General features: G+C 41.2%; 1 protein-coding gene across 1 annotated transcript in view; it reads left to right on the top strand.

Moving 5' to 3' along the window:
• HPN (hepsin) overlaps positions 1-15,180 on the top strand; it is a 639,182-nt gene that overhangs the window by 227,063 nt on the left and 396,939 nt on the right. Inside the window, exon 5 of the mRNA XM_030213574.1 lies at positions 12,175-12,304. Coding sequence (XP_030069434.1) covers positions 12,175-12,304 — 130 coding nt within the window. The remainder of the gene's footprint in view (positions 1-12,174; positions 12,305-15,180) is intronic.

The following is a 15,180-nucleotide window of genomic DNA, read 5'->3' as shown; positions in this document are numbered from 1 at the left end:
ACTCACCGTGCGGTGAGTAATTTGCAATTTAGAAGTCAAAGTTTGAATTAGTTCATTAACAAAATGAGAACCATTGTCAGTAGTAATTTTACAAGGAATGTCAAATCGGGAGATAATATCATTACAGAATACCTGTGCCATCACCTGGCCAGTTTCTCGGGTACAGGGAAATGCTTCAACCCATTTAGAAAAAGCATCAACACATACAAGTAAAAATCTCTTCCCTTTAGCAGGTATAATCATATCAGTAAAATCACAGTACCAGTGTAAGCCTGGACCTTGGACTGTGGGTAAATGACCCGGTGGCACCACATTTCCACATTTAGAGTTGTTCAAAAAACATTTGTAACACCTTCTCACTACAGTATGACATACAGAAAGCATTTGTGGTGCCCAAATGTTGAAGATAAGTGGTCGTACAGGGTATTAGCATTCAAATGCAAGGGGTAATGTAGGGAATCTCTATATATAAAAGGCACCACCAACGTTCTAAATGAAGCCTCCAGCCAGAAGTGTGAAGGGGGAGAGATATCCGGTTTTCCCATGAGTGTCTGCCCCGCCCTCGCTCTCTCTGTAACACAAACAGTGAAGGAAAACACAGCAAAGCACGAAATCAAATCGCTCTCTCTGTATCAGTGAAGGACTCAGAGGGGGGAGGAGAGAGAGGGCAGAAGCCCTCACTATTTCTGTAACACAAACACAGCACAGCAGGAAACTTAACACTGAAGGACTCGACTCCGAGGGGGGAGGGGACAGAGAGCAGAGGGGACAGACAGCACAGGGGAAGGGAGAGAGGGCAGAGGGCAGGGACACACACACTCCCACATGCACACAGAAGAAAACCTTGCTAGCCCCCCCCCCCCCCCCCATTTCATTTGCATCAGAAACGGGGCTTTTTTACTAGTGTAATAATAAAAATAAATGTTGTTGTGTTACACAAATCTGACCAGCAGGGTGCATCCAGAGACCTTCAGGACTCAAGGAGCAGCCAGATTGTTGCCAGGCCTTCAATTCTGCCTGAGTGGCCGAGGCTTGTAAAGCTTCATACAGCTCATTCCCAGTCATTGGTTTGGGCACCAAAGTGTCTATTACCATAATTACACCTTCTGGGCTATCACTATTGTAATTAAGGGGTGTTTCAGTAACTTCTTTAGCTAAATAATCTGCCATATGGTTACCATTGATCTCCATTTAATGGCTGTACATGTTTCCTATGGCGTTCTTGTAACGCCTCAAACACTTTATTCCACAAGGTAATATGACTTAAAGGATGAAATCATACCTCTTTGATTCCATTTTCGAATGTGTGAGTGTAATGAGGAAAATACATAGATAGAATCTATAGACAGGTCCTCTTGCAGTGCTTTAAACTGTAAGACGAACAGTACAGCAGCCAATTCTGCAGCTTGAGCGGTGTAAGAATCCAGGAGTTGGTGCTGTACGACTTCAATAGGTATCTCATTAGCAGTATAATATACCACATCAAAACCTACGCTGCCATTTTGGCGGGAGCCGTCCATAAACCAGACTGGGCCCGTATGTAAAATTTCAAATTGAATGCTTAAAAGAAGCGGGCAATGAGGGTAGGTGAGCAGTGCACTGGTGAGGAAATAGACTAGTCCTTTCATTAACAGTACGCAAAGGATCTAAACGCTGCAAGTCTGCTAAAGTAAGGGGCTGTATCTGATGTACAATACTAAGCAACACCACTTGATATTTATGCAATCGTGAAGGAGTCATGTGACTAACATGTATGTTTAAAAGATACTTAACATCATGTGAGCTATGAATAACTACTGGCAGATGAGGCATATAGCTATATAATTTCAAAACAGCAGTAGCATCAGCTAATAGTCCTTTTTCACACAATGCAAATCCTAATTCAACTGGTGTAAAAGTCCCAGATAAATATCCACAAGCTATATCATCATGATGCTGAGTTATCAAAGCAGCCCATGTATTTTCATCATGAGTTATCTACAAATGCACTTTGTGGGACACATCAACTGTAGCGAGTGGAGAACTCTGCATTACATCTTTTACCAAAGTCACTAAGGGTAATGTTTCAGCATCAGTAAATTCAAAAGATTCAAACTTGAAATTATGTTTGCCTAACAATTTCTGGTAAAAAGGTTTAGTTTGTTCTGAATAATTAGGTATCCATAAGCGACAAAGGTTAAGCATACCTAGTACAGCTCTGAGTTCAGTGACATTGGAAGGCATATGTAATTTGGAAACATGTTGCAAAGTATCAGGACAGAGGCTCCGCTTCCGGGCACCAGTGTTGTGGCCCAGAAACGTAACCTGGGTCTGTGCCACGTTCAATTTTTTAAAATTAATTTTATACCCCTTTTCAGCTGAAAAGGCTAGAAAATCACAGGTTACCTGTACACAAATATCAAAAGATTTTGCCCCAGATCCATCCGATCAATCAGTGACTATCTACCTTTCCGGAAAGCACTAAAAACCCATCTGTTCAAGCAAGCCTACCCAAATGACCCAATTTAATCCTTTGACCCCTTTACCCAATACATATCCAGGTGACAACGACAATGAAACAGATTACATCTCCCACCAAATCTCCCTATGCTCATCCCTTGTCCCATCCCCTCTACCCCACCTCCAATGCTCAAATACCCCTTACTCATACCTCTCCTACTCCCCTCACCCTTGCTCATCTCTACCCACCTTTCTCTTTTATTATTTTGCTATAAATATCGTACATAGTCTCTATCAATACTCTGTAATCCTTATTATTATGTAAGCCGCATTGAACCTGCTTTGAGTGGGAAAGCGCGGGTACAAATGTAATAATAAATAAAATCATGAGAGGTTATCAACATATCGTCCACATATTGTAGTAGATGGGTATGACTTGGCCAAGCATATTGTGATTTAAATTCTTGAATATGCTGTGCCAAGGTCTGGGAAAAGATAGTGGGACTGCCAGTGAAACCTTGCGGCAGTTGAGTCCACTGGTAGGTCAAGTCAAACTGAAAGGCAGTTAAAGGTCTGCTATCAGGGTGAAGTGGGATAGAAAAAAAGTGTTAAATAAATCAATGGTGGAGTGGTAATTTTGTAAAGTAACGCTGTGCAACAGGGTAGTAGGGTTTTCTACATTGGGAAAAATATGTTTTACCACATTATTAAGCTCATGTAAATCCTGCACAGTTCTCCATTGCCCTGGTTCTTTTTTTCTGTATGGGAAATAATGGCGTATTATATGGTGAATGGCACACTTCTATTATTCCCTGAGTCAGCAGTCGTTGGATCTGTTCTTTCGCTCCTTGTATAACTTCAGGCTTCAAGGGATACTGTCTTATTTTAGGTCCATCACATTTAGGTAGTAATTCAATAAGATGTGCTTTTGTTTGAACCTCCCGGGGATGCCCAAAGATAATTCGGTAACTTTTGTAACGGTCTAGATACTAATGCTTGTAAGTTCTGCACAATTGTAGTATTCCATAAAGTTCAAGACATAATTTTTAAATCTTTATCATTGGGCTATTACAAACAAAAGCATTAGATAGGCACAGTACATTTATTCAAAATAAATTAGGGAAAAATAAAAATTACATCAGTATCCAATTATTAACAGTGGAAATTAGGGAAAATAAAGTTCTATATTTGTAGTAAGAAAACTAATTCCAAGCTTGCATAACAAAGAAGATTAGGGCATCAAGTAGTTAGGAGCCCAGTTTCTCCATTTATTTATTCAGCAGATCGCCAAAACCTGTTGTTTCTTTATCTACAATATTAGCAAAATCCGCCCCTTCCTTTCTGAATACGCTACCAGAACCCTTATCCAAACCCTTGTCACCTCTCGTTTGGATTACTGCAATTTACTTCTCATTGGTCTTCCTCTCAGCTATCTCTCTCCTCTCCAGTCTGTCCAAAATTCTGCAGCACGACTTATTTTCCGCCAAAATCGTTATACCCACACTAGCCCACTCCTCAAGTCACTTCACTGGCTCCCTGTCCGCTTCCGCATACAATTCAAACTTCTCTTACTGACCTTTAAATGCATCCATTCTGCAGCTCCCCATTACCTCTCCACTCTCATCTCTCCCTACATTCCTCCCCGTGAACTCTGCTCACTGGACAAATCTTTCTTGTTGTCCCCCTTCTCCTCCACCGCTAACTCCAGGCTTCGTCCCTTTTCCCTCACAGCACCTTATGCCTGGAATAGACTTCCTGAGCCTGTACGTCTAGCTCCATCTCTACCTGTTTTCAAATCCATGCTAAAAACCCACTTTTTCTCCACTAATTTTGGCTCCTAGCTACTACTCAATTACCTCCCCTCGTTCCTTCTCTCAGTTATCTGAGGTACAGTGACACAGATATATATATATATATATTTATCATTAGAGTGATGAACTAAACATATTGAGTAAATCAGGAGACAAAGGTTTAGCAGGACTGTGTTAAATCCTGTGTTGATGAATCTCACTTGCAAAATACAGGTGATTGCTCAGGGATATTAGGGAGGAATAGAATACAAACATATGGGAACAATAAAACTGCATCACAAAGTTTAAAGTGTAAAAGTATGTAGCATGTAGACATAACAGAAAAACATATGCAGGAACCTTACAGTAAATCTCACAGTTAATGTAAGATTTATCTTTGTTTGAAAACATGTCAAGTTTTGAATGCAATGCAATAAAAATCAGCTTTAAAAAATCCTAATGAAGCAGACAAAAGCTGCATCCTTGACTGACCTTTACAAAGATTCGCATAGATCAGGCAAGAAATATAGCACATATGTCTGTACAATGAAGATGGAGCAAAGATATCTTCCAAATAAGTTATCTTTAAGGAAAAATGTATTTGTAAAGAAAAAGAGAGACCCTAATTCAGTACTGAATGTGAAAACATTACACTTTAGCTGTAACTAATGCATTAAAAATGTTGATAAGAGACAGAATATAAGTAATTAACATGCCTGCTATAGAATGCAGAAAATAAATCTTTTGTTATATTGCATATACAACTGATTTGTATTCAAGAGAGAAACGTTTTATATGTACTGATTGTATTACCCACAAAATTGGAAGAAAATCAAAAGTGATCAGTTATACTGATTCTGTGTAAGGGGTAACATAAAGACAGACTAACAAAAGACAAAGAATTAAGAGGTTGTAAATTAGATCATGCTATTGAAATGCAGTACTGGGCATAACCTTTAAATTAAACATGGTGTTATACACAATTATGTAAGATAAATTACTAAAACAGTGTCCTAGGGCTAGAAGTACTTATGTGCACAAATTATATCAGATAGCTACTCCAGATGTAGTAAAAAAATGTACAATAGTACTGTTTAAATGCTCCATTGAGATTCTGTGTCTCTGCAGCTGATCAGAAATCTCAGTGGAGTGCATTGAAATAATTAAAAAAGAAAGAAAATATTTCTTTATATTGCACTGGTCTAGCTATGTCATCATTTTTTTAGGACACACACATGTACATGTTTAATTTATAGTTTCTTAAAACAACTTACATTTTTCGTACTGGAATGTGGAACAAACACTCCCAATATTTTAAATATCCTGAACATAAAACTGTAGAATTCTTAGCAGGAAAACAAAATTGTTTGTCACGTCTGTGGCCGTGCCCACCCTCATACTTACCCTGTTTCTGGGAGTCAGTGGCAGTGCTGGCTTCTGCTTGTCTCTGTGTCTGTCTCTGACTTAGTTTCTTTCTGGCTCTGGGTGCTGATTGCCCTACTGAACCTCACCTGTGTGGGCTATGCCTCTTCCAAGATGGCTGCCGACTCCTCTATGCCAGTATCCAAGATGGCTCCCGCTTGCTGTTCCTGTGGGCTGACTTCTCTGAGTGTCAAGCCTCTGTTTGGATGCAAGGTGATTGCTGCAGCTGTGCCTCTGGTGTTGAGGGGCTTTATTAATCACTTAGAGACTGCAGCCCTTGCCTTTGCATTTCGTCTAAGGGCCCTGGTATGTAGAGTGCTCTGTACACTGCTACATTGTTTGCTCTGTGTATGCTTCTGGTGTATGACTTGTTAGCTTGGGCACAGCTTTGTTTGTGAGCCTGTGTACAGCTTTATTAGTTCTCCTGTGTTTGCTCTGTTTATGTTTCTGGTGTATGACTTGTTAGCTTTGGCACAGCTTTGCTTGTTAGCCTGTGTACAGCTTTACTAGATCTCCTGTGTTTGCTTAGTGTATGTTTCTAGTGTATGACTGGTTGCTTGGGCATTGCTTTCCTGTTAGCTTGTGTTCAGTTTCCTAGTCTTCTCGTGTTTTGCTTTGAACTTGACTACTGCTTTGCTAGCCGCCTGCCCAGAGACTTTGCTTTGAACCTGACTACTGCTTTGTTAGCCGCCTGCCCAGAGACTTTTGCCTTGAACCTGACTACTGCTTTGCTAGCCGCCTGCCCAGAGACTTTTGCTTTGAACCTGACTACTGCTTTGCTAGCCGCCTGCCCAGAGACTTTGCTTTGAACCTGACTACGGCTTTGCTAGCCGCCCGCCCTGAGACTTGCTTTGAACCTGCCTGCTGCGGGAACCCGGACATTCCCTGCCTGCCTTGCTTTCGCCTAGGTGCCTGGGGGCACTTCTGTATCCTGATTCCTGCTGTTCTTGCTTGCAAGTTCCAGTTCCGGTTTTTCCTGTAAGCCCTGCCGGCTGCCCAAACCTGAGGGCTCAACCCTCGGGGAAAGGTGGCTAAGCGTAGGTGAAGCCAGTCCAGTAGGTTCCGCTCCAGTGGGTTCCAGTCCAGCGGGCTTCACTCCTGTATGTTCCAGTCCAGTGGGTCCACTCCAGGGTGTTCCAGTCCAGCGGGCTCCACTCCAGTGCGCACCCATCCGGTGCGTTCCAGTCCCGTGTATTCCTGTGTAGGACTCCAGTCCGGGGGTCCGGTCCAGTCTTGTTTTGTCTCTACCCTGAAGGTGATCTTGTCTGCCGCTGCCGCTCCATGGTAGTGGCCCAAGGACTCACAAACCCAGTGCTTCTGGGGAAGAAGCCTGACAGTATGCCAAGGTCCTCGGGAACGCGACATTGTTATCTAGAAATCATATACACAAAGGAAAACATTGAAATGAAATTGTATCTAATAAATATTAGATTTAAGACAATAGAAATAAAACTGCAGGGCAAGCTTGGGAAACTGTTTTTTTTTTTTCTTTTATGATGCAAACGTAGTGCCAGATCAGCAGATGTTTTCAGTTAATTGCTTTGGGCTAAGGACAAAATGTAATTTAATCCTTATCAGTAGTGTTGGAATGCTCACGCAGAGGATATAACAAGAGATAAAACTGGAAAACCTGTTCAAATAGTGCTCTCAAACAGAAGTACAGTTTTTAGCATTGAATTGAAAACAAAGGAATGTTGCTAAGTAAACATGACAAACAGAAACACCTATAATTTATTTAGATCAAGCCATTCAGTCCATAACAAATGAAACAATTCATCTATGCTCTCAGTAATATTCCCTCCAAGAAGGAAAAGAAAGAAAGACGCTGCCTACAACTAAAATTAAATATATCCCTAGTTACAGTGCTTTAAAGCCATGGAATCAAACATTTTAAAAACAAGGATGTAGAGAAGTTTCTTGTGGGCACCAAAAATCTTCTCTAGCAATCCTACTACTACTACTACTTATCATTTTAAAGCGCTACTAGACGTACGCAGTTTTTATAAAGCACTGTAGCTTTAGCAATCCAAGGAGTCAGAGCAGAAAAAGGAAGCATGGTTAGGAACAAAGAAAATTGAGAATTTGAACAGAATGAGAATTTGAACAGAATTCAAGTTACATAAAAATATTTCTCTAATAGAATAGCAATTATTTAATTACGAATTTTTGTGAAATATGAGTGCTCCTTATCTTCGATCAGGATCCATTTATTAACTGCTTATAAATGTTTAATATGGGATTTACTCTTTTATGTGTCGCATTGTATTTAATCAATTTGTGTAATAAAATCAGTCTGTTTTTTAAATTCCATTTAAACCATTTATGACAAGTTTTAGTAAGATCCTTTTTTTCTAATAGAAAGTACTTAATTACTATCTCAAGAGGCGTAACCATTATTTTTCAAAGATTAAACAAAAATTTGTGACTTACCAATCTTCATCCTTACCAGGACCGTTTGTTGTGTCGGGAAGCCTGCAGCTGAACCACGACACTCTTGCTTCTTTCCACAAATGTACCTGGAATCTCACGACTGAACCAGGATACTATTTTTTCTCACAAACGTGCCTGGAATCTCGCTACTGAACCAGAACACTATTTATTTCTTGTGGTGGGACGACCTTGTCCAGTGTCCCAGACCAAGGTTCTATCAGACCCTATCCAAAATATATTTGGATTCCTACTTTTCCCCCTCACGTCGGGGACACCAATGTTTTTAGATCTTTTTACCACCACCCCAAATTATTATGTACCAGCCACCCACAATTTGGAGTGATAAAAGACCAAGGCCATGTATGAGAAAAGCAAGTTTTTATTACTTACCAAAGTACAGATAACAATGAATAGTTTCTCATGGGAGGACAGCACTGCTACACATAGAGGGGCATAATCGAATGCGAATGCCTATCTCCATGGGCGTCTATGTCCGAAAACGGGTACGTGAAGAGGCGGGACAGACCATATTTTCGAAAAAATAGACGTTTGTTTTTTTTAGCGATAATGGAAACTAAAAATGTCCAGCTCAAAAACGTCCTAATCCGAGCCATTTGGTCGTGGGAGGGGCCATGATTCGTAGTACACTCGCCCCCCTGACATGCCAGGACACCAACTGGGCACCCTAGAGGTCAGTGCGGTGGACTTCAGACAACGCTCCCACATGCATAGCTCCCTTATCACGGGTGCTGATCACTCAACCCCCCTCCCCCAAAACCCACTACCCACAAATGTACAACATGGATGTACAGCTCTTAGGGGTGAAGGGGGCACCTACATGTGGGTACAGTGGGTTTCGCAGGCCTCCCATTTACCAGCACAAGTGTTACAGGTAGGGGGGGATGGGCCAGGGTCCGCCTGGCTGAAGTGCACTGCGGTACCCACTAAAAGTGCTCCAGGGACCTGCATACATGCAGGCCTCTAGGACTGGTTGCTGCTATATAACATTGGCACAGCAGTTGACACCTGAAGACTAATCTCTCCAAAAACGTCCTTTATTGGAATAAGCACGCTTACTCACAGTTAACTGCAGATCAGAGGTTGTGCCCCACTGGCAACGAGTCTCCCTGATACTGAGATGAGCAGTAGGTCGGAGCTGGCAGAATACTGTACAATGCCTTCTTTCAGCCACATTCAAGGAAAAAGCTAAGTTCTGTAACGTGGCTAGCACGTGAAAGGGATCTAAAACTGGCTTACAAAAATGGCCACTACCTCATGGACTACTGGAAACAAAACAGGGCACACTCTGACCCAGTAAGCAGGGGGAAAAGCACCATGGGAGTAGAGCCTACCAACTACCAACATCGTGAGCATTTGCCACAAGCTAGTGGAATCACAGAGCCCAATACTCTACACCCACCACAATGCATTGCTGATGTGACTCTGCAGTGCGCATAACAGAAAAGGTGTCACACTCACCCGAGAGCCACATCAGAACCAGGGAAAGGCTGTCACAGGATGGAACACATTCTGCTGTCATAGAGGTGGGTACGGCATTTGAGGCTGGAAAAAAAAGTTTGTAAAGTGGGTTTTTTTTGGTGGGAGGGGGTTAGTGACCACTGGGGGAGTCCGGGGAGGTCATCCCCGATTCCCTCCAGTGGTCATCTGGTCAGTTGGGGCACTTTTTTGGGACCTGTTCATGAAAAAAAAGGGTCCAAAAAAATGACCCAAAATCGCGGTAAAAACGCCTTTTTTTTCGATTATCAGCTAAAGGCGCCCATCTCTCCTCGGCCGATAACCACGCCCCAGTTCCGCATTCACAATGCCTCCAACACGCCTCCGTGAACTTTACCCGTTTCTGCGATGGATTGCAGTTGGAAACGCCCAAAATCGGCTTTCGATTATACCTATTTGGGCGCCCACGGGAGAAAGACGCCCATCTCCAGATTTGGGTCGCAATATAGGCGTTCTCTTTCGATTATAAGCAGGATAGGTGTTATCTGTATCCGTGTCTCCAAAGATATGCTCTAGTTCAACTGCTTATATACCTTTATTTTAAACAATGCTTCACATAGGTTATCTTCCTCAGAGATCATTCTGTTTTCTTTCAACACCATCTATTTCTCCTCTGCTGCTAAACCACATTTTTTTGTCTATTGATAATTGCTCCTTTCTCATGCCTGCTTGCACGCAGGAATGTCTTATCAGATCATGAGTTTCTGGTTCACATGCTTATTAGTTTTTGCCCTTTGGCCCTGTTCCATGATGCATGACCTGTGCTCATTATTTACAGAAGCTTGACTGCACAAAGTTATTTCACTAACTGTTGGTCACCTGGAACTGTAGAGTTTCAAGTTATCTGTAAACATAAGTGTGATGTATCTTCTGGATCATTACAATCTTCAAGATTAAGAATAAACCTACAGCCTAAGGGTTAATAAGAATGGATTAATTGCCATACTGTGTACTTCCTTGTATAATACTTTGTATTTTATGAACACTACTTGGAAAATAACAATGATTTTCTTTTCATTTTAATTTTTAGCTACTTTCTTAACATAAAGTTCTGTTGTTCTTTTTATAGCTCTTTCAATTTGCCCACAGTCTTTTCTATTTCTTTTACCTCCTCCCACCCTGCCAGCCCTCCTTCAGGTATTACCCCATTTTACTAAAGGCAGCACTTGCTTCTAGATACTTAGGGGTCCTTTTACAAAGTTGTGGTAAAAAGTGGTCTGCGGTAGTGTGGGCTTGTCTTTTGGGCATGCGCTGGGCCACTTTTTACCGTGGCTGGGAAGAAAAAAACAATTTTTAATGGGCCGGGAAATGGGTGTGCGCAAAAATTAAAACTATTTACAGCCTGAGCCCTTACTGCCAGCCATTGACTTAGTGGTAAGGGCTCATGCACTACCTGTGCAGTAACCATGCAGCGCATACTAACATGGCCACACTGCTGATTACTGCTGGGAATGTCCCCCACTGTAGAAAATAGAAAAATATTTTCTACCACGGAATTTGGTACGCACCAAACTCAGAATTACTGCTGGGTGCACACGCTACCCCAGCAATAGTGCTGATTTGGCATGCGCTACCCGCACGTTAGTCCTCCCTTATTTAGCCTTTATATCAAGGATCACTTCTAGCAAGGTAGACTCCTGCCCAGATATTAGAGACACTAGAAAATCTTTAGTAACATAGGGCAAAATACAGGTTGCCATAGGAGATCCACAAAAGGGGTAGGGACATGTATGATGTATGATCTTCTCTGGCTCCATGTCATACATAGGATGTTGGCTAATCCAGTACTAGTTTTACCCTAGTGTACAGATGTACCTTTTGATTATGCATACAATAGGTTAAAACATATACATTGTGAGTTCCTTAAGCTTCTCTGGCTGACACATGAAATAGAACCTGAACAAAGTATGCAACTGTACCCCAAGTACTCTGTAGTTCTGGTCACCTTATTTTAAAAAGGATATCGGGCAATTAAGAAAAAGATTTGTAGAAGGGTAAAAAAATGATAGATGATAGAACACCACCTTTGCAAAGAAATGCTGAACAGGTTAGGCTTTTCATCTTAGAGAAAAGACAACTGGATTAGCCTACTCCCTATGACATGGAGCCAAGTGGCAATCCTAGGGAGCTGACTGTGTGCCTCCATGCTTCCAGGAGGAGCTACAAAATGTAAACAATTGCATTGCACAAAGCAATCATTCAACCCAGCATCCATATCTGGCCCCTCAGCTATATGGTAAGCTGTATTGTAAAAAAGCATTAGTATGATAGCAATGTTATTTTAATGTTCTAATTGTGTGTTTATTAGATACTCCATCACTATTATGCTTACATCATATTATATCTCTTATTTGAATTTCAGTTTCACGGTAGTCCTATTAGTAGGTCTCAATTTGCTGCTTTCAAGTTTTCCTCTTTCATTCTGTCTGCCTTTACTTGTTCACTTTACTATTGTTATACTGTTAACAAAATTGTAAGTTTGAGGTTAAACTGTACCTACTGTACACCGACTTGGGTGAATCTCTTCATAAAGGCGGTTAATAAATCCCAATAAATATCTTTTTTCCTTGTGTCACAGTACAGGTCAGTTCGGTTGACTTTCGTTTAACTGTCTACGAGGAAACTGAAGGTAAATGGAGGCTCATCTGCTCCAGTGCTTCTGACTCCATGGTGGCTGAATTTAGCTGTGAAGAGATGGGGTTTGTTAGGTATGTGGTGGGGTTAATTGGATATTTGGTAAATAGGAGATGTAGTTGATCAGACATGAAATTTTCCAGGATATTACTTGGCTTCATGTCATATGAGAGCATGGATTCATTTCTGATTTTACTCCTACTGCATTCATGGATTTGTAGTTCCATTTTCCCTAGGATTAGAAGGAGATGAGTTTGACTTGTCTCTGATCACTTTGTTACACTTAGTTTGATGGATATAAGGTAACAAGATAGCTGCAGGCTATCAAAGACTAGATGATTCAGTCCTGTGAACTTCAAGTGTATAAGTGAAATGGGGGTAAAACCGAGGACTGTTTCAGCCTGTCATTCTTGTTACTCAGCTACCTTGGCTGTTTTATTAGAAATCCCACAATAAAATGAATCAGATTCTCAAGAAAGTTATGCTGATCCCCTCAGTTATGTATGTTCAAAATCAAAGCATCTTGGCCCAAGCTCAGCATTGCAAAACAAAACTGATCATCTTTAATGACTGGAGCTACTTGTGTAAGTGCTGTACCTGCTGCAGCCCCACCACAGGCCCACCTTATTGGTTCTAGTTCTCAATCTGAAGATTAAGATCTGGTGTTTTAGAGCTATTGATACACTATAGAGTAGTGGTCTTCACCAATTTTTAAGTCTGGGCCACTTTGGGTCCAAAAGGTCTGAAGGAGAGTTGACAAATATATTCCTTCCTGGGTTATGACACCAACCACTGCTTGTCAACAGTGTTCCCATGGGCGTAGTTTGACTGTTTCATTCGGTGGGGGGGGGGGGGGGGGCATATTAGCATATTCATTTCTGTGTGTATATATGTATATATATGTGTGTATATATATATATATATATACATATATACACAAATGAATATGCTAATATGGAGGAAGGAACTCCCTCTTCCTCTCCAGTAGTATTTCCCCACCCACTTTCCCATACCATGCCAGTGTAGATCTTAGAAATGCATAAGCTCTATAGGTAGATCCTTCAACAGGTAATGTGTTATGATTTAGGCTCTACACCCTTTCTGATGTTTTGGTGCTACCTCAGTAAGGCCAACACACAATCTCTCCACTGCAAAACACTATACACAAACTTTTGCAAAAACACACTCATAACCTTACCAAACCATAACAGCAGTAATTCCAAGGACAGGACAAGCTACAATCTTATGCGTGGAAAGGCAGCACTGTAATTTCACCAGGCTCTAAAACACCAGTTCACTACCTAGTGAAAAACAAAACAAAAAGGGCTGCAAATACTACACGCTAGCAGAATACTGCACCTTGATCAGACATGAAAAACACATGACACAACAGATATGACACAAGGAACTAGAAATAAAAAAAAATAGGCAAAATACTGAACTGGAAAGTTACCTTAAGAAGTCAGATTCAGCATGCAGCAATATTAGAAAAATTGAAACTTACATGCAAAATATCACAGATGCACATTTCCAAAAGCTTACATATTCCAATTAAGTTCTGAATAAAATACTTTTTTCTACCTTTGTTGTCTGATCATTTAGTTTTTCTATTTGTTTTGGTCCCAGTGTCTTCTGTTTTATGCAGAGTCTTCTTTCCATTTGATAATTTTTTCTCTCGCCATGTCCACCATCCTTCCTGTGTCCTTATTTATTTATTTATTGCACTTGTATCCCACATTTTCCAACCTATTTGCAGGCTCAATGTGGCTTACAAAGATCTGTTATGGCATCACCATTACAGGGTAAAAGATAAAATTGTATTACAAAGAGATCAAGGATGACTACTACTACTACTATTTAGCATTTCTATAGCGCTACAAAGCATACGCAGCGCTGCACAAACATAGAAGAAAGACAGTCCCTGCTCAAAGAGCTTACAATCTAATAGACAAAAAATAAATAAAGTAATCAAATCAATTAATGTGAACGGGAAGAAAGGAGGGTAGGTGGAGGCGAGTGTTACGAGTCAAAAGCAATGTTAAAGAGGTGGGCTTTCAGTCTAGATTTAAAGGTGGCCAAGGATGGGGCAAGATGTAGGGGCTCAGGAAGTTTATTCCAGGCATAGGGTGCAGCGAGACAAAAGGCGCGAAGTCTGGAGTTGGCAGTAGTGGAGAAGGGAACAGATAAGAAGGATTTATCCATGGAGCGGAGTGCACGGGAAGGGGTGTAGGGATGGACGAGTGTGGAGAGATACTGGGGAGCAGCAGAGTGAGTACATTTATAGGTTAGTATAAGAAGTTTGAACAGGATGCGAAAACGGATAGGGAGCCAGTGAAGGGTCTTGAGGAGAGGGGTAGTATGAGTAAAGCGACCCTGGCGGAAGATGAGACGGGCAGAGAAGAACTAGGCCAACCTTTAAAGATAGACGTCGTTTAGAGTCAGGGTGGGGTGGTGAAGTGTAATAGTTATGGATTCTTGTGGTAGGCCTTGTTGAAGAGATAGGTTTTTAGAGATTTGCAAAAGTTAGTTATTTCGTTAATTGTTTTCAGTTTTGTTGGTAATGCATTCCACAGTTGTGTGCTCATGTATGAAAAGCTGGTCGCATGTGTTAGTTTGTATTTTAATCCTTTACAGCTGGGGAAATGTAGATTAAGAAATGTGCAGGCAGATCTTTTAGCATTTCTAGGAGGTAGGTCGACGAGGTCTAGCATGTAGGTCTCCTCCGTAAATGATTTTATGAACAATCGTGCATATCTTGAACGTGCTTCTTTCTTTGAGTGGGAGCCAGTGCAGTTTCTTTCTTAGTGGTTTTGCACTTTCATATTTTGTTTTTCTGAATATGAGTCTGGCTGCGGTGTTCTGTCTACCAACTGTAGCCCTGTCCCTATCCTTCCTCCAGTTTCAGCATCTGCCCTCAAAGTGTTCCGATCCAGCCCTTAAATTCAGCAGT

Source organism: Microcaecilia unicolor, chromosome 8, assembly GCF_901765095.1.
Source record: "Microcaecilia unicolor chromosome 8, aMicUni1.1, whole genome shotgun sequence".
Taxonomy (NCBI): domain Eukaryota; kingdom Metazoa; phylum Chordata; class Amphibia; order Gymnophiona; family Siphonopidae; genus Microcaecilia; species Microcaecilia unicolor.
The sequence above is the reverse complement of the archived record's forward strand: the minus strand, read 5'-3'. Positions and strand labels throughout refer to the sequence as shown.